General features: G+C 43.5%; 1 protein-coding gene across 1 annotated transcript in view; it reads left to right on the forward strand.

Annotated features, from left to right (window-relative positions):
* Positions 1-22,214, forward strand: part of LOC132590791 (transcription elongation regulator 1-like protein) — an 81,938-nt gene that overhangs the window by 55,059 nt on the left and 4,665 nt on the right. Inside the window, exon 6 of the mRNA XM_060263718.1 lies at positions 6,155-6,392. Within this exon, the coding sequence (XP_060119701.1) occupies positions 6,155-6,392 (238 nt within the window). The remainder of the gene's footprint in view (positions 1-6,154; positions 6,393-22,214) is intronic.

Here is a 22,214-nt window from a genome sequence, read left to right on the forward strand (position 1 = left end):
GATCTCCAAGTATACCTGGAAAAGTTTTAGAACAAATCAACAGTCCTGGAACGTCTAGAAAGGATGGCTGTGATTAAGAGCCATCATGGATTTCTCAAGAACAAGTCATGACAGACTAACTTTGTATCTTATTTTTTTGTTGTTGTTGTTACTTTCTTGCTGCATCCGGGGAATACTGTAGACATAGTTATCTTGATTTCAGTAAGGCTTTTGATACAGTTCCACATACTATCCTTGTTGACAAATTGGTAAAATATGGTTGGATCCTGTTACTGTTAGATGCATCTGTAACTGGTTGACAGATTGCACCCAAAGAGTGCTTGTGAATGGTTCCTCATCCTTTTGGAGAGGAATGGCAAGTGGAGTGCCTCAAGGATCTGTCCTGGAGTCTGTTTTGTTCAACATCTTTATAAATTATTTGGATGAAGGAATAGAGGGAATGCTTATTAAATTTGCAGTTGATATTAAATTGTAAGGCATTGCAAATACAGTAGAAGACAGAGACAGGGTACAGTATGGAAGGGCTAGGAAACTGGGCTAAAACAAATAAAATGAATTTTAACAGGGATAAATCTAAAGTTCTGCATTTAGGTAGGAAAAATCAAATCCATAAATATAAGATGGGAGAGACTTGTCTTGGCAGTAGTATATGTGAAAAGGATCTAGGGGTCTTAGTAAACTGTACACTGAGCATGAGTCCACAGTGTGATGCAGTGACTAAAAAGGCCAATGTGATTTTGGGCTGTTAACAGAAGTATAGTGTCCAAATCACATGAAGTCATGGTATTGCTTTACTCTGCTTTGGTTAGACCTCACCTGGAGTATTGTGTTCAGTTTTGGTCACCAACAGGGCTTTTTTGTAGAAAAAGCCTAGCAGGAACTCATTTGCATATTAAGCCACCCCATGCCTCACAATGTTCCTGTGTGTTCCTGCTCAAAGAATGCCCTGGACACCACAATTTAAGAAGGATTCAGACAAGCTGGAACATGTTCAGAGGAGGGCAACTTCGATGGTAAGGAGTTTGGAGACCAAGCCCTATGAGAAAAGGTTGAAGGAGCTGGGTATGTTTAGCCTGGAAAGGATATGACTGAGAGGTGATATGATCACCATCTTTAAGTACTTGAAGGGCTGTCATGTAGAGGATGGTTCAGAATTGTTTTGTGCTGCCCCAGAAGGTAGGATCAGAACCAATGGGTTGAAATTAAATCAGAAGAGTTTCCAGCTAAACATTAGGAAGAACTTCCTGACAGAGTGGCTCCTCAGAGGAACAGGCTTCCTTGGGTGGTGGTGGGCTCTTCTTCTTTGGAGATTTTTAAACAGAGGCTAGATAGCCATCTGACAGCAAAGCTGATTCTGTGAACTTAGGGGAAGGTATTTGTGAATTTCCTGCATTGTGCAGAGGTTTGGACTAGATGACCTCGGAGGTCCTTTCCCACTCTATGGCCGCTTTCGCACTAGCGTTTACTTCGGCGTAGCACCCCATTTACCTCCGGATCTTTTCCTGGTTTTCGCACCTGTTGCTCCAGCGCTGTGGTTTGCTCCGGTGCTGCAGGGGTTTCACGCCGGAGTATCTTGATCCACCTGCTTCCGGAGTTTTTGAAAACCTCCGGATGCACTCCGGATCCACTCCGCGGAGTTTGCTGTGGGAAATCCATCCACGCCGGATCGACTGCTTTGTGGGCGTCACCCTCTCCCTTTCCGTCCTCCCACCCCATCCACCCCCTTGGCCAATCATCAGCGCTTCACGGCGCTTCCCAAAAGTGCCCGCACGGCCATTTTTTTTTAACTTCATATTTCTTGCGTAATAGCGATATTATTGCTTTTCCGCTGTTGCGTTATTTCGTTAGTTCGTTAGGTCCCCATTGCAGCTGCAAGCGCCAGCCGGGGAGGGGGAAGAGCGCGGAGGAAATCCCAGCTTCGCCACCCGGGAGGGAGCGAGGCTGGGAAGGGAAGAACCTGCCACACACACACACACTAGTGCTGGGAGGCTTAAATGTAAAAGCTTTCTCCAGTTTGAACAACGTGTAGTGTATCGCCATAACCATTTCGTTATAACGCAACCATTTCATTATGGCGCAACCATTTCGTTAGTTCGTTAGGTCACTGTTGCAGCTGCAAGCGCCAGCCGGGGAAAGGGCAGAGCGTGGAGGAAATCCCAGCTTCGCCACCCGGGAGGGAGCGAGGCTGGGAAGGGAAGAACCTGCCAAACACACACACACTAGTGCTGGGAGGCTTAAATGTAAAAGCTTTCTCCAGTTTGAACAACGTGTAGTGTGTCGCCATAACCATTTCGTTATAACGCAACCATTTCATTATGGCGCAACCATTTCATTAGTTCGTTAGGTCGCCGTTGCAGCTGCAAGCGCCAGCCGGGGAAAGGGCAGAGCGCGGAGGAAATCCCAGCTTCGCCACCCGGGAGGGAGCGAGGCTGGGAAGGGAAGAACCTGCCACACACACACACACTAGTGCTGGGAGGCTTAAATGTAAAAGCTTTCTCCAGTTTGAACAACGTGTAGTGTGTCGCCATAACCATTTCATTATGGCGCAACCATTTCGTTATAACGAAATAGCGTTAGTCCACGCAGCCAGCGGAGGCGACTGGGGACACCCAGACGACTCCGCGGAGCGTGCTGAGCACCCGCCAATCACCATCAGTGGCGGGAAGTTGACATCCAGATTCTCCACTGTGAATGCTTCTGTTAACACATAAAGGGCTGTGGAGGATGCTACAGCTGCAGCCAATCCATAAGCAGAAGCGGCACACGTGACGCTCTTGTTACGTTGTTACGTAGTTACGCAACCAGACTTGCGCTTAAAAAAAAAATGATTGACAGGGCATCGAACTCAAGTCGATGCTAGTGCGAAAACGATTTGAGCCGGGGCTTCATGGAAAGCGACTCCACTAAAGAGGCAATGTGCGAAAACGAGAAAAATGATCCGGACATAATTGTGCCGCGGAATAAGGGGAGCAAACGCTAAGTGCGAAAACGACCTATGATTCTAAGTACGGTTGGGTAAGGATTTAGAGGAAAAAAGTCTGAGTTCAGTGGCACCTTTAAGACCAACAAAGTTTTATCCAAGGTGTGACCTTTCATGTGCATGCACATTTTGTTAGATGCATTGGAGTGTAATAAAAGAGTCTCAGTTGAACTCTTAACTTTCCACAATTAGGAGGAATACTTTTATGAATTTATCTCCTATTTTGACATATTGTTTCACTGTTTTCCCCCCAATTAAATCCAAATAAATGTTGGCCATATCAACTTTGTTTGTTATTCCTGCTTTGTCTTCCCATATCTTAAAACTTTTCTGTCAATGTTTGTAAATGAAACATGTTAAGCAGCTTCAGCTTCATCCCTCAGTTTAAATGGTGCTACACTTTCATCATTCAATTTTTTAAAAACCCACTTGAGTTACTGAAGTTTGATTTGAACAAGTGAACATGCTTCTGAATCATGAGCTGCAAATTAGAAGCTAACCTCAGTGATGTGTGCTCTTTACCTCCTCACTCCCTGTCTTAAGAGAACAGCTACAACTACTTTTGAAAGCAGCAATTTTGAAGGTGAAAAATCATGAGCTATAGAGCAAGTTAAAACAATTTCCTTGGCCTGTGTAATATTCACAGATCACTTTGTCTGAGAAATCTTTGGGCAGAATCTGCAGGCAGTCCCAGGATGATTAACAAAGATAACAAAGCAAACAGAAGGCTTTTGGCAATACAGGCTGTGAATCAATATCAATGCACCTCGTTGTAGGGTCTTTTTAGTTCAGCCAGAGAAATCTGATTCTACATCACTTTGTCAGCAGTACAGAGCTAAGGGATTTAAGACTGTGATGCTGAACTGAAATGAGATGTGTGTGCATTTGGCAAATATTTTCAACAACTACAGAACACTCTTGTCTCTCTTTTTGGTGATGTAGAAAATGGTAAAAATGTTTCATAAGAAGTAGGTGTTAAAAGGAAGAACCTGCTTGCTTGTAAACCAGTTTGGACATAATATGAGCTTGCACTTTTGGATAAGTCTCAATTTGTATCTCCTAGTGAAAGTAATACTTTTCAGATGGAACTTCCTTCAACTGAGCTGCAGATGTCATTAATTTGTACAGCATTACTTTCAAAGTGTACCTGTCTATCCCTTTAACCATGGTGGCAGCATTTTAAAGGCTGTGGGGGTGGGGGCTGTAGCTAGAAGAGGGAACTGAAAAGTTATATCATGTGAGCAAAACTTTGCTCACAGTTCATAGGATTAAACCCTAATTTTTTTCTTTAATGGGCTAGGCTGTTCTGCTAAACTTTAGTCAATTAAAATATGCCTGTGATTTTTTTTTTCTGGCTGATCCCGGTGTGTCCTGAAGTGTACATTGTATCAACCATTGCGTCAATAATTAATAATTAAATCCTTTGGGAAAATATGAATGTGAAAATTCTAAGATGAATGCAAAATATTTTCTTTTTGACTAAATACTTCTAGACTGTTGAATCCATGTAGCCATATTGAAGTCATGGTCATGAGCAGGCCTCGGATTCAGTGGGAGCTCACAGGAGCATAGCTCCTGAACCTTTCTGAGAGTTCTACCTCCTCCTTCCCACCTTATCCATTGAATAGTAGGTGCAGCTGCATAACAATTCTGGATCAGCTCCACCACCTATTTTTCTACAAAAAGACCCCTGGTCATGAGTCAGACGAATGAACAAGAAAAAGTCTTTGCTATCCCTACTCAGAAGGTAAGCTTTCCATCTCTGTCACAAGCAGGGCCCCCAGGAAGGCCTCTGCTGGCTGCCACCACTCTGGTAATGGTCTGTATGGGAGGGCACAGAGCACCCACCTGACCCCTGTGTCTTCCTTCTTAGCAAGTACCTTTTAACCATGACTGAAGAGGCATGCAGACTCAGACAGTATAACAACAATAATTTTATTATAAGTGCTCATGAACAAACAAGTGGGTTTTGTTTAGTGCAACAGTGAACAAGGAAACAGTAAAGGTAGGGTTGCCCGGTCTATGTGGAGACTTTGGTGATGGAGCCAGGAGAGGGCAGGGTTTGGGGAGGGAGGGACCCCAGCATGGTGTAATGCCATAGAGTCCACCCTTCAAAGCAGCCATTTTCTCCAGGAGAGCTGATTTCTGCCAGCTGGAGATCAGTTGTAAATGTGGGAGATGCCCCGATTCCATCTGGAGACTGGCAACCCTAAGTAAAGGTGGTACAAAGCAAAATAAAAAGCCCTGACATGACTGTCAGAACTTGTAACTTTAAATGCTTTGCTTGACTAAACTGACTCCATGTTGTAACTTAAGGTGCCTGACAGCGGTCATTGACCCAAGCCCCTCTGCTATGCCAAATATTTAGGGCAGAGAGACAGGCGGCAGAGAGTCTCTGCTTAACATCCACAGGTGCCCTTTGAAGCCAGGCCGTTTGGCCTTCGCAACAGGGGGGCATCCTCCTTCGCTGATAACGAAGGCTGGGAAGAAGAGACAACCGCTTGAGACCGTGTGAATTATTGTTTTATTATGCTTTGCTGTGGGCATAAAATGTAGCCAACTGCCCAGACTCGCCATTACTGTTATTTCGTTACTATAGTACTGTCGTTCTTCAATAAAGATCCTAACTTGCAACAAGTATTGGACTCGTCTGTTCATCCAAGTTCTGACATTATAACAGTAATCCCTTTTTGTTTGGACTCATCTGTGCTGGCAACCTGGCCCGATGGCGGCACTGGCCCCAGACAACGGAGAGCCTAACCTCCCACCAGACGAAGAACCCCTCGACCCAAAGGTAACCGGGGCGAGGAGGAAGATTAAAGTCCCCACGCCGTTTTCCGTGGACGCCTTTCCTCAGCGAACCTGGAGTCCGAGAAAGTCTACGGCCGCGGAACAGCGCTACCGAGCCCTCGCAGCGGGCGCAGGAGAAGGGGACGAGGACGAGCCCAGAGACGAGGGGCTCGGCACCTATGGCGGAGGGGACCCGATCCGAACACTACGCAACGAATTGTTCGATTGGGTGAGAGAGATCCACGACGAGGTCCACGCCTCCCGAACCCTGATGGCGGAAGAGATGCAGCAGAACATAGGGACGATTCGAGACCAGATACGTACGCTCCAGGGAGCCGTGGCCGCGGGGACCGGCCCAGAAGTGGTATGTGGGGCTCTACACAGGTCGGAAACCCGAACTGGCCACGGTGGCAGATTTCCTGCAGGCGATGCTCCGCCAGTACGGAGATCCCCTACGCGAGGAGAAAGCCGTCGCGGCCCTCCAAAGAATAGAACAAGGCAACCGCTCCACACGCGAGTACGCTACCGAGTTCATGGGCCACTGCGCGGCTGCCAGGGGCTGGAATGAAGTGATGAAGTACACCGCGTTCAAAAATGGTCTGAACGCGAACATCTTAGACCGGTGCTACCACCAAGGGAGGCCAGACACCCTGGTGGGATGGATCCAACTAGCTGGAGAGGTGGAGACCGACCTCCAGCATGTTGGGATGCGGCGCCAACAACAGGGCAAGAAGGGAGTAAAGTCGAGCCCCTCCCCGAGCAAAGCAGAGGGCAAGCGAGGCCCCACAACCTCGACCCCCTCCACCACCACCCGAAAGTGCTTCAGGTGCGGAGATCCAAATCACCTGGCCGCGAACTGCCCGGTAAAGCCAACACCAACTCCGACCAAACAAACACCCACCGCACCGAAGAAGAAAGGCGTGCGTGCGAAGGAGCCCAGTCGGGGCACCGTCGCCACTTCCTTGGCGATTGACGAGGATATTACCACCATAGAAGAATCCAGTGAGGAGTCCTGGGACCAAGAGTCGGCGGGAAACGACAGCGACCTGCTTTAATCAGTGCCGCGAGGCAGGTCGACAAAACGCCGGCACTACTAACGGTGAGAGTTACTGGGGGGCTTTTGTTCATGGCGGTCACCCTTTTGAACCCCAATTTAAAAAGATTCATGCACGCCCGGGCCCTGATTGATTCCGGGTGCACGAGAGACATTATCACCCCACGCTTAGTGGAAGCGCTCGGGTTAGCCACGTCCCCCCTGCCCCACCCCATCCAATTCGAACAGATGGATGGGTCAACCATGAGGGGGGAACCATGCACCCTGGAGACCCAGGCAACCCCAGTGGGAACAGAAGAGCATTGGGGCATAGAAACTTTCGTCATAGCCCCATCGTGCTCTTTCGATGTAGTGGTGGGGTCGGGATGGCTAGCCAGGCACCAACCGGACATCCGCTGGGCTGAGCAAATCGTGCGGTTCCCGGACTGGCGGTGTGAGCACCACCACTGGAAACCTGAATGGGGCCCGAAACGAGATGGGGCCCGAAACCCCCCCAGAACGAGAGACTCTGCCTTACACTCGAGGAGATAGGTTCGATCCCCAAAGAATACAGGGACTTGAAAAAGGCATTTAGTGAGCGGGAAGCGGATGAGCTCCCCCCGCATCGCCCTACGGACTGTGCCATCGAACTAATCCCAGGGCAGACGCTACCAAAGGCGAAACTGTATTCCATGGGCTGGGCAGAGAAAGCGGAGCTGAGAAAATTCATTGACAAAAATTTGAAACGGGGCTTCATTCGGCCAGCCACGGCCCCCCACGCAGCCCCTGTGCTCTTCCGTAAGAAGAAGGACGGGGGGCTTAGGCTTTGCACAGATTTTCGCGGGATAAACGGGATTTCTATGTCAAATGCTTACCCGATCCCGTTGATAAGAGACCTTTTGAACACAGTGGCCGAGGGGAAAATCTTCACTAAACTCGACCTCCGGGACGCGTACTTCCGCGTACGGATTAAGGAGGGAGACGAGTGGAAGACTGCATTCAACACCCCTATGGGACAGTTCGAATACCTGGTGATGCCATTCGGACTCCAGGGCGCGCCGGGGTTTTTTATGAATTTTATAAATGAAGTGTTAAGAGAGTTTCTGTTTAAGGGGGTAGTGGTGTACCTTGATGACATCATTATTTATTCAAAGGACCTTGAGTCCCATGTACCCCTGGTGCGAAAAGTGTTAACTACGCTGTGTAAAAACAAATTGTACGCCAAACTATCCAAATGTGAGTTCCACAAGACGGAACTAGACTACTTGGGATTCCGAGTGTCGGGGGAGGGACTGGCGATGGATCCAGCAAAAATCCAAGCGGTTCTAGATTGGGAACCACCACGAACCCGACGGCAGTTACAATCTTTTCTCGGGTTCGCAAATTTTTACCGCGGATTCATTCAGGGGTTCGCCCGGGTGATGCTCCCCCTCACAGAACTTCTAAAGACGAAGGGGAGGGGGGAGGCAGCGAAAAAGCCCGGGGCGCGCCTAGTCTGGACGCCTGAGTGTCACAGAGCTTTCCAAGAACTCAAACAGCTCTTCACTTCTGAACCAATACTGGCTCACCCCAATGAATTAAAACCCTTCGTGGTTCAATGCGACGCTTCCGACGTCGCCGTAGGACCCATATTGATGCAGAGGAACGAAGAGGGGGAACTGCGTCCCTGCGCGTAACAAGTATTGGACTCGTCTGAAGTTCATCCAAGTTCTGACAATGACTCACTATATGTTCCCTTCCTATAATTCCAATTGACTCACCATTCTTTGAATGAGGGAACCCTCGTAGCTTCAGCCTCTCTCCAGCTCAGCCTTTTTCCAGAGAGAACTCTCTTGACTTCAGCCTTTCCAGAGGGAACAACCCTCCCTCTCTAGTTAGTCCTTTTATTGTTTCCTCCCAAGTTCCACCCCTCTGGTCTCCACTGGGCAAGTTTCCCCTTCTGAACTTCTGCCCAGCCAATCAGAGGGACAGAAGAGTTCCTGGGAAATGTAGGCCTGTTACTACTCCAATACAGGCTTCCCTGAAGCCTGTAGGCCATACTAGGCCTAGGATCACAACAACCTATTATTAGAATTGTTAGATTAGCTTGTGTAAACTCAAATCTTACCTGAATAAATAGATGGTAACAGTATCCTTGGATGAAATGATGGGCTGCAACTTTATTAATAATTAAAAGATCTGCAACAGGAGAAATAAATCTGACGCTTTGCGGAGGCTGCCCGAGGCTCAAGCAGCCTTTGCAAAGGCAGGGGGTACGGGGAGGGAGGGAGCACTTTGTGGAGGTTGCCCGAGCAGCTAAACAGAGAAAGACTTGTGAACTGGATGCTGAGGAAAATTCAGTCTGATTTCAGCCCTAGCTGAGAAGAGTTGAGTACTGACAGTTTTGGAATTCAGCCCTGATTGAGAGCAAATTAAAATAGACAAGAGAAATTGGCAAGGAAGTTTGGGATGTAGGCAAAGACTCCCATTCTGGCCAAGGAAAGGGGATAGAGAGAGAAGAAACAGTCAAACAGGGAGTTAGCTCTGAAAAGTGCAGAGATCATTGGTCTGGTGTGATTAAAAAATGGGCTTAAAAACCTTAAGAATCAATTAAAAATTCAAGGGTAAGTACTGGTGTTTCAAGAGAAGGGGTTTGGATAATAGAAAGAGTCTATCAGCCTTCTGGAAACCAAAAGAATCAGAAAATGTGCAAAGAAAAGGGTACTGAAGGTTTTGGGGAAAACACTGAAACAAAGCCTTTCAACATAAAGATTTAAGTTTCTGTGAATAGTTTTAGAAATTTTGATTAGCCTGAAACATAAGAACTAAATTCTATGCATGTATTCGTTTTACCTCAGAAATTTCAGCCCTGGATTTCACCTGACCTTTCCCTTCTGTTAAATAAAATACTTTGCTATTTTTTGAATTTCAAAACACTTTAAGCACCATTTAAGTTGTTTAAGTTAAAGCAGGCACCTGATCCTTCTCTCAGGCGCCTGGGCTGAGCCAACAGCCAAAATATCATATTGTGACAAGAGTGGGACAGCTGGGGCTCTTTAGCAAAGAAGAAAACACATTACTAGGGCAGCTCAGTCAGTAAAGGAAAAGAAAAACGGAGAGAAAATATGTGTGGGAGGGAAGTTAATGGGACCATAATAGAGTCCTTTGGGTTTCGTTTGGCCAGCACACATGACTGATGGAGTTGGGTGATGGAACATTTACTGTTGAACTTCTACCCCTTCCACTGCATGAAACACTAACCCTTCCTGCCAAGTGGGAAGAGACCAAAGACTGGATCTAGAACACATGCCTTATACCAAGCCTGACCACAGATGTGCCAAGGCCAGTACTGTCCACTCTAACTGGCATTGGTTGTCCAGGGCCTCAGGTGGAGTTTTTTTTTTTTTTTTAACATTGCCTGTTTCTTGATTTTTTAAAAAACCTTGGAAATTTTGAAGAGAGAACCTGGAGCCTTCTTTTTGCAAAGCAGATCCTCTACTGTGAGGGTCGCCAGGCTTTCTGATTTAGTGGGAGGCTCCCTAGACTTTTGATGTCTGCCGGTGTCCTGGGTATCAGAAGGAGAACTTTGGGGCTGGCAATGGAAGAAAGGCCTGGCATCTCGGTGGTGCACCAGTGTGCCTATGTTAAATCATGTTTAAACTGAAAGTGACATGAGATGCTCTAATGTCACTTCTGGATCCATGGTGAGTGATATCAGCACATTCCCTGCAACATCATTATGGTGCCAGTGAGGGCTGCCCCACTAAGTTTCCCACCAGTAATTGACAGCCCTGTTACCACTGAGCCACAGCCCCTGCCCAGCTTCTCAGGCTTCTTAGCCAGAGGCTCATACAGATGTATACTCCAGCTAGTAAACAGATAGATGAGGCTGAATATTTTTGTTCAAATAAAGGAGAAATTTATTAAAGCAGGAGGATAAATTTCTCTGGTAACTTGTTCAGTTCCCCACCCACATTGTGCGTTGTATGGGTATGAGCTAACTCGAATCAAGGCAGCTGAGCCATTGTTTTCCTGTTTTGTCCTATATCTGAGTGAGTTTCTTAATACCTCCACTCTTACAATGACCCTTAGCTCTGTGTCAATGAGGCAGTCAGTTCAATTCAGTTTTATTCCATAGGGCTAGTGACTGTTACAAACAATAAAAATAATGTACAATAAAATACAGTACAATGAAGCAGTCAGACACCTGGTTAATTTGTTTTGACATTTTATTTTTGCATCATCAAATGCAAGTTGCCTTGGAGGAAAGATGGTGATAATCTTTCCTGTGCCACCAAAAATATAGTGTGCTGAGTATTAGTGATGACTAGCTTAATTATTTTGGGTATTTCCCAAAGTCTTGAACCCAGTGAGCTTTTCCAGTCTGAATATTCTAATTGGGATCTCATGTAGAAAAATTACTTTTGTATCATAAGGAAATATTCCTAAAATATACCATCTTGAAGAAGGGCTTGGTTTCTGCTTGAAACCTCTGGACAATCCGGAAGTTGCGTGGATGACTAATTAATTTATAATTGGTGACTTTATTACTTATCCCTCTTGGAAATTACAACTGTATGAATTTTCCCATTGAAGAAACATGCTTCGAGTCCTTGCAGGACTATTACTATTGGGATTGTTGCCTTCAAAAGACATTCAGTTATATTGTTTAAGTTGAATTGGACATTATTTGTAAGAGTTTTTGACAATATAGAAATTCTCATTTCTACTGTGTAGCATCTTAGAACACAGATTTTCAATATTGTGGTAATTTTGAAATCAGCACATTACATAGCAAGTCTGGTCCAGCATAGTTTGTTCTGTATTGGTTTATTTTGGCTGCGTGATACTGATCTATTTTCCTGCTGCTGGAATGCTTACAAATTAATTGTTTTATTGGCAGCTTCAGTGCCTCTTCAGGAATTCCTTCTTTTGTAAAGTGCTTTCAGTAGAGTTTTCTGCCTATAGCTTCTGTTTCTACCACAGCTGTTTAATACTGACTTGCCACTGTTGTCCATTTACCTACCATCTTGTTTCCCGTACAGCAGTCTTTGTTAAATGTTTGTTGTTAGAGAGTTCTGTTTTAATGTGGTTTTTTATTTGTATCACTCTGTTGAAACTGCTCTTGCATTTTTAATGATGTCTTACTCACTAAATCACATTTTAAGTTTTCTCTTCTTTTGCAACTCATTTTTAGCTCCTTGCACAACTAATTATTGTATTCTTCTTCATCATGGACTCAGAATTAATGGGCACACATTTACTCTTAGCTCTCTAATAGCACAGTCTATGCAGGGTTACTTGCATCCAAGACCACTGGTATCAACGGGCTTGACCTGGATAACTGCATATGGTTGTACTGTATGTGTTGCTTTTCCCATATCCTATGGACAATCTTGACAACTTTTCTTTCTTTCGTCATCTGGAACTTCGTAAGAATTGTCTTCACTTTGTTTCCTTCCTTTAGGTTTTACAATTTATTCATTTAACATTAAGCATTACTGCCAGTGGGCTACAGACTCACTTTTCTTCTGATCTCTCTTTGACTTTTTGCTCTGATATATCTGCTCTTGCTGCCTTTCTGACTGAATGTCTTTTTTTTTTTACCTTAAGTTTTACTTATCTAAAATTGAAATGTTAGCCCATTTTCCTACTTCTCTGCCAATCCCTTTTCTCTGTTATGTTCTTGTGTCCTATGCTTCCATTTTTTTTGCCCAAGTACAGACCCTTGGAGTCCTCTGTGAGTTCTCTCTCTCATTCTGTTCTTTTATTTAATCTACTGTTAGTTATGGTTGGCAACCTTTAGGTGGTCCTTGAGATCTCCTGGAATTTTAACCGATATCTAGACAACAGAGGTCAGTCCCCCCAGAGGAAAGGTGGGCTGTATGGTATTGCACCTTGCTGAGGTCCTCCTCCTTTTTCCAGGCTCTATCTCCCCCAAATCTCTTGGAATTTTCTTCCAATTGGTGACAGTAATACCAGGCTCTCTTGCTACCAATTTTATATATTGCTAAAAACCATTCTCTTCTTTTTCTGCTGCAGACATCTCTCTTTCTTTTCCATCTTGACTTACTACTTCTTTTCCATCTTGACTTACTACTTCTTTTCCATCTCGACTTCTGGGTTAATCTGTTTCAGAACTTCACTTTTTTTCTTCCCAGTTTTGCATTTTTCTGGTTCCTTCTTCTTTTACCTTTCTTCCCTTTTGCTAATGGTCTTGTATTTTTAAATGGTAAGCCTGAAGGCAGAGTTTGTTTATTATCTTTATTACAGCCCTGATCTGGATAGCCCAGGCTAACCTTCTCTCATCAGATCTCAGAAGCTAAGCAGGGTTTGCCTGGGCTGGCATTTGGAAGAGTGACCTCCAAGGAATACAAGGGTCATGATACAGAGGCAGGCAATGGCCAACTACCTCTGAAATGTCTGTCTTAAAAATAAGTCTAGCTTGCCGTCTAGTGCTGCATAGTGGTAAAAGAGCTAGAACTTCTGGCTGCCAAACAGTCTTCTGGGTATTCTACACACAATACCATATGATAATTATTATCTTTATCACAGTGCAGCACCACGTATTTTTCTGGGAGACCTATTTAAAAATAATAATATTGAGGCACTTGCAGGGCGAATACAGGTACGGATCCACTTAATTCAAAATGGTGGCAACAGACAGGAATGGCAACAGCATAGGAAGACATTTGGACAGAGAGGGAAGGATCACAGGCTGCAGGAGATCAGCGCTGGTGGAAGGTGCTGCCGAGACAAGGTAGCTGATTTAGAGCCAAGGCCTTAACTTTTTCAGAACTTTGCAAAACATAGTTTAAGTCTACTCAATGTTTTCCCCTCTAATCCACTTCCCCTCCTGAGTGGAGCGGTTCACATCCTGAGCAGAATATAACTGGGGTAATCTTAAAATGGGTAATGGACTATATTCTAGTCTATATTCTATATAAGAGAACCAGAAGTCCACAGACAAAGATAATGGGTTCACAGCATTATGTTATGCCATAGTCCATAAAACAGTTGCCAGCCTTGCTTATCTGTAGTCTTGCTTTATGCATTTAGCAGATGATAATTTTAAGCACCGGGTGGTATTTATAGAGCCATGATTGTTCCTGTTTTAATTTAGAAGAGTTTATGTTGCATTCTACTGTTTCTCCCAAGTCCTTTTTCACCCTGTTCTTCATTTTTTATTTATTCATTTGCTTACCTATCCGTGGACCATCCAAAAGGAAAGAATACGCCAAAAGAAGCAGGTTTTCTGGTGGTCTGCCTGCAGAGGAACAATAAAACTGTCTGATTGAAACCTTTAGTACACCTGCCTACTATGAACTTGTTCTCACCTAGAAGGGAAAAAAAAACTCTGTGATTGTCTGAATAGTAATTCCAGTGTCTTTTCAGCTATAAATGAAAATTGGCATAGGTGTAAGCTTCTGGAACCCACCAACTGTCAGATTGGATTCCCATCTGAGGGGCAAAGGACACCTGGAGTTAGAAATTGGTTCTATGTTTTATGAGCATTGCATCAAGATGAAGCAGGCCAAAACATAATGTTACCTTTTAAGCCAAAGAATTATGTTATTTGTTTTCATACACCCTCCTACACAATTCACTGGAGTGAGAAAGGTAAAATACAAATACAACTTGGTGGTTATAGACTCTCGTATTGTAAATTAGCAACGAGTACAAATATTAAAAAAGACACCATCTGCCATATAAACCATTTGCCACCTGTTCTCTTGCTTTCAGACCTATTTAATGGTTTGAATTTTATGTTTTAGCTTGCCACTGAACAGCTGGGAAGTGACTAAGTATTTTTCCTATCAGTAACTTAATGACCAAACAACATTACATGTTAAAAAACACTTCTTAATGCCAGGGATCTCGCCACATGGACTTCCATGCATTTGTCAGCTTGTCTCATTAGCAAATTCTGCTGACAGTAAAACAGGATTTTATTAGCAACCATCATTCAAGTATTATTAGTGGTCTCTTCAGAGAGGAATGTTCATCCTCTTCAGTAAACAAGGCCAGGGTTCCTTTCAGATGGGTTATAATACTTATGACCATTGGAATAAGTGACAGATAACAAAACATCCACAGCAGATAAAATATTCTAACTTTTATTCCTTGCATCATCATTTTGTGAAATGATCGTGGAAGTATAACCTTTGATCCATGTATAGCTGTCCTGTTTCTGACTGTCAGAGACACTGTGGCTGGATACAGGCAGCTCTGTGCACATGGGAGGCATTGCAAATCCTGCCGCTTCAAAATGGAGTGGACAAATCACAATCACACTCCCACATGAGGCACCCGTATATTGCGCAGGGACACATTGGTGTGTTTATGGTTGTGGCAGTGAGTGCTTAGAGCAGACTGGGCAATTCACACTGCCAATCTGCCTTGCTTGCATGTTCCCACAGTCAGACACCAGGAAACACAAGAGGAGTGCAGGAGAAGACTTTGCTACAACTTAATAATATTCATAATATTTAATTTGTATCCTGCCCTCCCCGCCGAAGCAGGCTCAGGGCGGCTCACAACACAGGCACTTCAGCAATTAAAACAATACCTATCATACGTACATACATATTATAAATCAAACATTTATAAAATTAATCATCATTGTAATTAAAAAGCATTCTAAGATTAGATTAATATTAAAATCTTGATGTTATACATCGTACAGTTTTTCTGTGGTGACGGTATTCATTCAACAGTATGCTGTACTTCTCAACTGTTAACTATTTGATGTGTCTCAGAGGTGTCAGAGAACCGGGTGAGTGTGAGGGCAGAACAGGCAGCAGCTGTGCGTGTCTGACCTTGACTTTTAAATCTGCCTGAGGAAAGTGCCTATGTCAGCTCAAATTGATCACCTGAATGCAGCCTTTGTAGGGTCCCCTCTATCTCTTTCCTGTCCATGTAATATTATTTTCTTGGGGATGTGACAAGCAAAATTGAGTCATAGAAGACATTATTTGGAATAATTCAATTATGAGAAATGCTAATCACTTGTGACTAATTTGCTAATAGACTAAGAGGGGGAAATCATTAGTTCATTTATTCACAACAGATTATTATTTTTCCATGAGTAACATGGGGTAATGAAGTGAGCAAATGAATCTTTATAGTTATTCAGTGATCATTTCCCATTCAAAGTAATACTGAGAGTGGATCTTTCAGATTCATGTCCATCCATGATACTTGCAGCCAGTGTTCCCTCTAAGTTGAGTTAGTGTGAGCTTGCTCACAGATTTTTAGCCTCCAGCTCACACATTTTCATCTTAGTTCAGGAAGGATGACTCCAGAGCACACTAATTTATGTAGTAGCTCACAACTTCAATGCCAGTAGCTCACAAATTTAATGCCAGTAGCTCGCAAAATAGAATTTTTGCTCACAAGACTCTGGAGCTTAGAAGGAACATTGCTTGCAGCTGGTTTTCCTGGGATTATCTTTGCTTTAGTAAATTTCTGTCAACCCTCCCCCCACCCCCTAATCCTACCTTTGAAACCATCTGCACGCAACTGGTTTAAGAAGAGTGTAGTTTATAGCTGTCATCATTTTGAAACAGAAAAGAGAATCCCACTTCAAATTCTCAAATTTGAAATAGGAAAAGAATTAGGCTTCAAACTGTTTGTGGCATTATATCCCGTCAAAAAGGCTAAACAGGCTTAACCCCTAGTACATTGGTCAAACCAGACCAAGCTCTTCAAGGGTTTAAGGAGTTATCGAATACCAAATCAGATCAGAGATCTAATCTGAAGTAGCCTTGTTTATGCCAGAGGAAAACTTTCTTTGTGGAAAGCTACTATATGGAATTAACCTCTTGCTAAAGCACCATGACATCACTGGGCTCCATGAAAGGGTAAGACAGCTGAACAACATTATTGTGACATATCATCTGGCTCTCTCCCAACATCAGCAGGTCTCTTCCACTGTTGATTTCTATGACAAACTGTATATATTTCCTACAGACGGGCTTCACATATCTCAGGAATCACAAAAAGGATGTATTGCTTGTTTCAAGAATTTCAGCATAGTTTACTTTTTTGTAGATTTATGGCCTATTCTATAGCTCAAGCTATAATAAGGAGAATGGGCCAGAACATTGATAGAGCCTTTTCTCTATCTTTTCTGTAGTGTTTATTGTTGATAAAGTATTGATTTCTGTGCATGAAATATAAAGGCCAGAAATGCCCTTGTCAGCAAACAGTAAATGTTAAGCATATTCTCCTACTCTGAAAGAGGAACAAATGACCTGTGAAATGGCTGACTGCCCATAGATTGAGCCACATTCAAGCTACAGAATGTTTTAAGTAGTTGAATTTAAAAATGCCAATGCAAAAAAAAAAAAAGACACCTGCAATAATTTTTGGAGGGAAAAAGTGTTACTGACTGAAGGAATCATAATCTTTCTGCTTCTAGCTGAACTGAAATACTTCTTTGTCATATTGGGAATTCATTGATTTTTGAAGTCAGTCATATACGGATATCTCGAATAATAAGGCTATTATGTTAAACTCTAAAATGGGGCAGTTCACTGGATATTCTTGACTCTGCTTACTAAGCAACAATATTTGAAGGAGTAATAGCCAAAAGGGAATACTATTATTGAGATAGAACAATAAAAAATGCACACACCAGTGTTTTCTCTCCCATTTCATTTAGCATATTTATTGGCACTTTGTGTACATTATTATATTGTTCCTCAAGCAATTGTTTGGTGGAGGAAAAAGATCTTGTCAAACTCTTTGTGAAACATCTTCCTTTAGGTCAAAGGGGAAGATTTTTAAAACAGAATGCTTGTGAGTTCAGGTTTGCAAAACCTAGACTTTTGTTGTTAAAAAAATGCTCTGTATTTTTAATATTTTAGAGCACATAAAATATCTCAATTACCATGGGTGGAATCACACTGGGAATTTGGTGTGGCAGTATCTCAGCTTTGAAAAAGCCAGTGCTCTTTGATGCACAGCACGGCAATCACATAGCCCCTATCCTGCTGCTGGGAGAGGCACGGGTTGCGCACACACAAGAAGAGCATTCAGACTGCTCATGCACATGTAAGGCATGTGCATTGCGCACCCCAGCCGTTCACACAGCTAGGAAACATGTCCTGCATGCACTTTAGAGATTTGCTACTGGGAAGTTTCTAATAGCTATTTAATCCAGTCCCAGCCTGTCCTAAAATGAGGTAAGTATGGGCAGGACTTGGGGGGCAGATGTGCACACGTGATTGCACACATTAAATCTGGAGGAGAGGCGTGATTAGGTCAAGTCAAATCTCTCATGTGATCTCACCCATGTCAATTTAGCACACATCACACTAAATGTATAGTGTTCTATAATTATATTTGCCAGATGTAATCTCTTCCAGTTGGAATCTCTGCCTTCTTGATCTATGTCCACAGATTTCCTCCTTCATTTTTGAATTACTGGTCTGTAGTCTACCACTCAACTTAGCTAAGTTTGAAGCATTCTGCCTCTGAACCTGAAAATAATAGTTAGCTCTCATGCCTGATACCAGATATGGCCATGTTCTTCATATATCTGTTCAGTCGACCACAGCAAACATTCTATGTAATGTATGGTAGACTTGGGGCAGAGGCCCTCCTTTGTTCTATCACTCAGCCAAACATGTCAAGGATCAACCTTGGGATTTCATGCATGCAATGTCACTGTCCTTGTCACTGGACTCAGCATAGGGCTGTTAGTATTAAGTCTGCCTTTACACAGTTTGACAGCTACAACATGACAGCAAGTGATCTAGCTGGCAGGCTAGGTCACAGTGACCTTATCTACAAGCCGGTTCTAGCCGGTAAAGGACAGGTGGAAAGTACCTGCTGAGTCAGCATGACTATGGACTGCCAGGATTGGCTGATGGAACTATATATGGACTGCACTACCAGTGCACAGGTCTCTCTTTGAGGAATCACATGCTGGCGGAGCACTTTGATCCTAAGGTTGATGTATATTACTGCACTAGTGGACATGTTGTATATATTCTGTAAATACACTGTTTTAGCACTAGCTGCAGGTGTCTGGCTCACTTACTTACTAGGGCTCACTGTTGTATATATCACACCGCTCACTCTGCACACACCCGCACCGACAAGGGCTGCTAAGCATTCAGAAATACTTGAAGATTTGAGAGTGGAGCCTGGAAGAGTGAGTTTTAGGGAGAGGAGGGACCTTGGCAAGCTATAATGCCATGCAGTCCATCTACCAAAGCAGTCGTTTTCTTCAGGAGATGTGAAATAAATGTTTTTGATTGGTTGTAATTCTAGATTTCCAGCCCCCATCTGGAGGTTGGTAACCCTAACTCAGCTCTGGCTGTGAAGCTACTAACATATCATACATGTTTACATAAACAGTACATGATCTTTGTAATGCACAGGTTTATGCCCAAGTAATGTAATATTGGTGCATCTATCACAATGGTTTGTGTGATCAAAATACACAAGCGGTGAGAACCAGGGAGAATTGTGAGGCACTCCAAAGGGTGAGGCTGGGTGAGTGGGCGTCAACGTGGTGGATGAAGTTCAATGTGGCCAAGTGCAAAGTAATGCACATTGGGGCCAAGAATCCCAGCTACAAATACAAGTTGATGGGTTGTGAACTGGCAGAGACTGACCAAGAGAGAGATCTTGGGGTCGTGGTAGATAACTCACTGAAAATGTCAAGACAGTGTGCGATTGCAATAAAAAAGGCCAACGCCATGCTGGGAATTATTAGGAAGGGAATTGAAAACAAATCAGCCAATATCATAATGCTCCTGTATAAATCGATAGTGCAGTCTCATTTACTGTGTGCAATTCTGGTCACCGCACCTCAAAAAGGATATTATAGCATTGGAAAAAGTGCAGAAAAGGGCAACTAGAATGATTAAAGGTTTGGAACATGAAGAAAGGTTAAAACGCTTGGGGCTCTTTAGCTTGGAGAAATGTCGACTGTGGGGTGACATGATAGAGGTTTACAAGATAATGCATGGGATGGAGAAAGTAGAGAAATAAGTTCTTTTCTCCCTTTCTCACAATACAAGAACTCATGGGCATTCAGTGAAATTGCTGAGCAGTCAGGTTAAAATGGATAAAAGGAAGTACTTCTTTACCCAAAGGGTGATTAACATGTGGAATTCACTGCCACAGGAGGTGGTGGTGGCTACAAGCATAGCCAGCTTCAAGAGGGGATTGGATAAAAATATGGAGCAGAGGTCCAGTGGCTATTAGCCACAGTGTGTGTGTGTGTATATATATATATGTATTGGCCACTGTGTGATACAGAGTGTTGGAATGGATGGGCCATTGGCCTGATCAAACATGGCTTCTCTTATGTTCTTATGTTCTTAATAGATAATGGAAGTGAAAACAAGACAAGAGGTTTCACTTCTTTTAGCTAACTAGAAAAGAGTGTTCACAATAACAACATAGGGACACTGGGGAGATGTTAATTAAGTGTTTTATATGGTAGTTACAGAATTGAAAACTAATTGAATTCTCTCATTCAGGCTAAGTGCCATTCATTTACATGCAGAATGCCTTTGAAGCCAGAACCTATTTACTCCATAGCTGATCTAAGAAAACTAAGGAGTGTTGCCTGTAAAGTCAGGGTACAACAAAAATTGGGTTAGATGGAAATAGTTATGGAAATAGTTGTTCCAGTTGTTTTTGTCAGAATTCACCAGTGTAAAAATTCAATTATGAGGTTTTACTTGGAGAAATAGTAGAAGTTCGTATTTTTAAAAGGAAAATACTGGTATGAAAACAAAGAGAAATTTACCTTCTATTCCCTTTTGTAATTATCCTGATTAATGATGAAAAAAGTGATCCGACTCCACTAATGGAAAGCAAAACTATATGTGCCCTTATGCTCAGATATTTGTATTAAGCCCTTCTTTTCCTCCACCCTCATTCCTGCCTTTCTTCCTTCAACCCCCTCCCCTTTCTTTCGACTCTCAATGTGTAAATGATAGCTAGTAAACGTCTGTGTGTGGAAGCTTACTTAACATGTCTCAAACACTTCATTGATTTGACCTTGATACTCTAGAGAGATTTGAAACATGATGGCTTCTAGTCACTATGATTTTAGAAGTATGATTGAAATGCAAGAGGGAAATACAAAAGGGCTGGAAGCTGCACAAAAGAACAGTGACCCAATGCTCAGATTCCAATCAGTTTTGGTTTTCCAAAAATTTGAGTTGGGTTTTTAATATAGGACTTAAAGTTAATAATATATAGGGATCATACTGACAGTCATTACCATTACTTTCAATATCCATTTCTGGATATTAACTCCATGTACCCACTTATACCACTGGGTAGGGGTTTTTTTAGATACTGTCCCCCACACCCAAAAGTATTGGATCCTGGTAGTAATAAAGTAGGAGCCCCATGGCACAGAGTGGTAAACTGAAGTACTGCGGTCCAAGCTCTGCTCACGACCTGAGTTCAATCCTGGCAGAAGCTGAGTTCAGGTAGCCAGCTCAAGGTTGACTCAGCCTTCCATCCTTCTGAGGTCGGTAAAATGAGTACCCAGCTTGCTGCGAGTAAAGTGTAGATGACTGGGGAAGGCAATGGCAAACCACCCTGTAAAAAGAAAAATGTCATGATGTTATGTCACCCTGTGGGTCGTTAATGACTGGTGCTTACATAGGGGACTACCTTTACCTTTGGTAATAAAGTATGCTTCAAAGAGCAGCTCAACAAGGCAAAAAAGAGTAGAATAGAATTAGCTCCCATCATTCATGCACTTTTTAAAAAGTAAAAACAGATCGGGCATCCAACTCCCCACCCTGGATGGTGCACCTCTTGTGCCAGCTCAGAAGGTGAGGAGTCTGGGAGTGATATTGGATGCCCCCTTTCTATGAAGGCCCAGGTCACAGCAGTTGTACGATCTGCCTTTTACTATCTTTGGCAGGTCAAACAGTTAGCGCCCTGTCTGACTCCCCAGGACTTAGCTACAGCAATTCATGCAATGTTCACTTCCAGGCTGGATTGCTGTAACTCGCTCTATGCAGGCTTGCCCTTGGGGCTGATCTGGAAACTCCAGCTGGTGCAAAATGCGACAGAATGGCTGCTAACTGAATTGCGTTTACAGGCAAGCATTCAGCTGATGCTGTGCAAATTGCACTGGCTCCCAATTGAGTACCAGATCTGCTTCAAAGTTCTAGTACCGACATTCAAAGCCTTATGTGGCCTGGGACCGACATACCTGTGGGACTGCCTCTCCCCATATGAGACCCAAAGATTGTTGCAATCAGATAACCAACATCTTCTGGCCATCCCTGGCCCAAAGGACATCTGGCTTGCTTCGACCAGGGCCAGAGCTTTCTTGGCCCTGGCCCTAACCTGCTGGAATCAGCTCCCCACAGAGATTCTGGCCCTACCAGATTTACTATCATTCCGTAGGGCCTGCAAGATGGAGATATTCCACCAGGC

Source organism: Heteronotia binoei, unplaced genomic scaffold (genome assembly GCF_032191835.1).
Source record: "Heteronotia binoei isolate CCM8104 ecotype False Entrance Well unplaced genomic scaffold, APGP_CSIRO_Hbin_v1 ptg000757l, whole genome shotgun sequence".
Taxonomy (NCBI): Eukaryota; Metazoa; Chordata; class Lepidosauria; order Squamata; family Gekkonidae; genus Heteronotia; species Heteronotia binoei.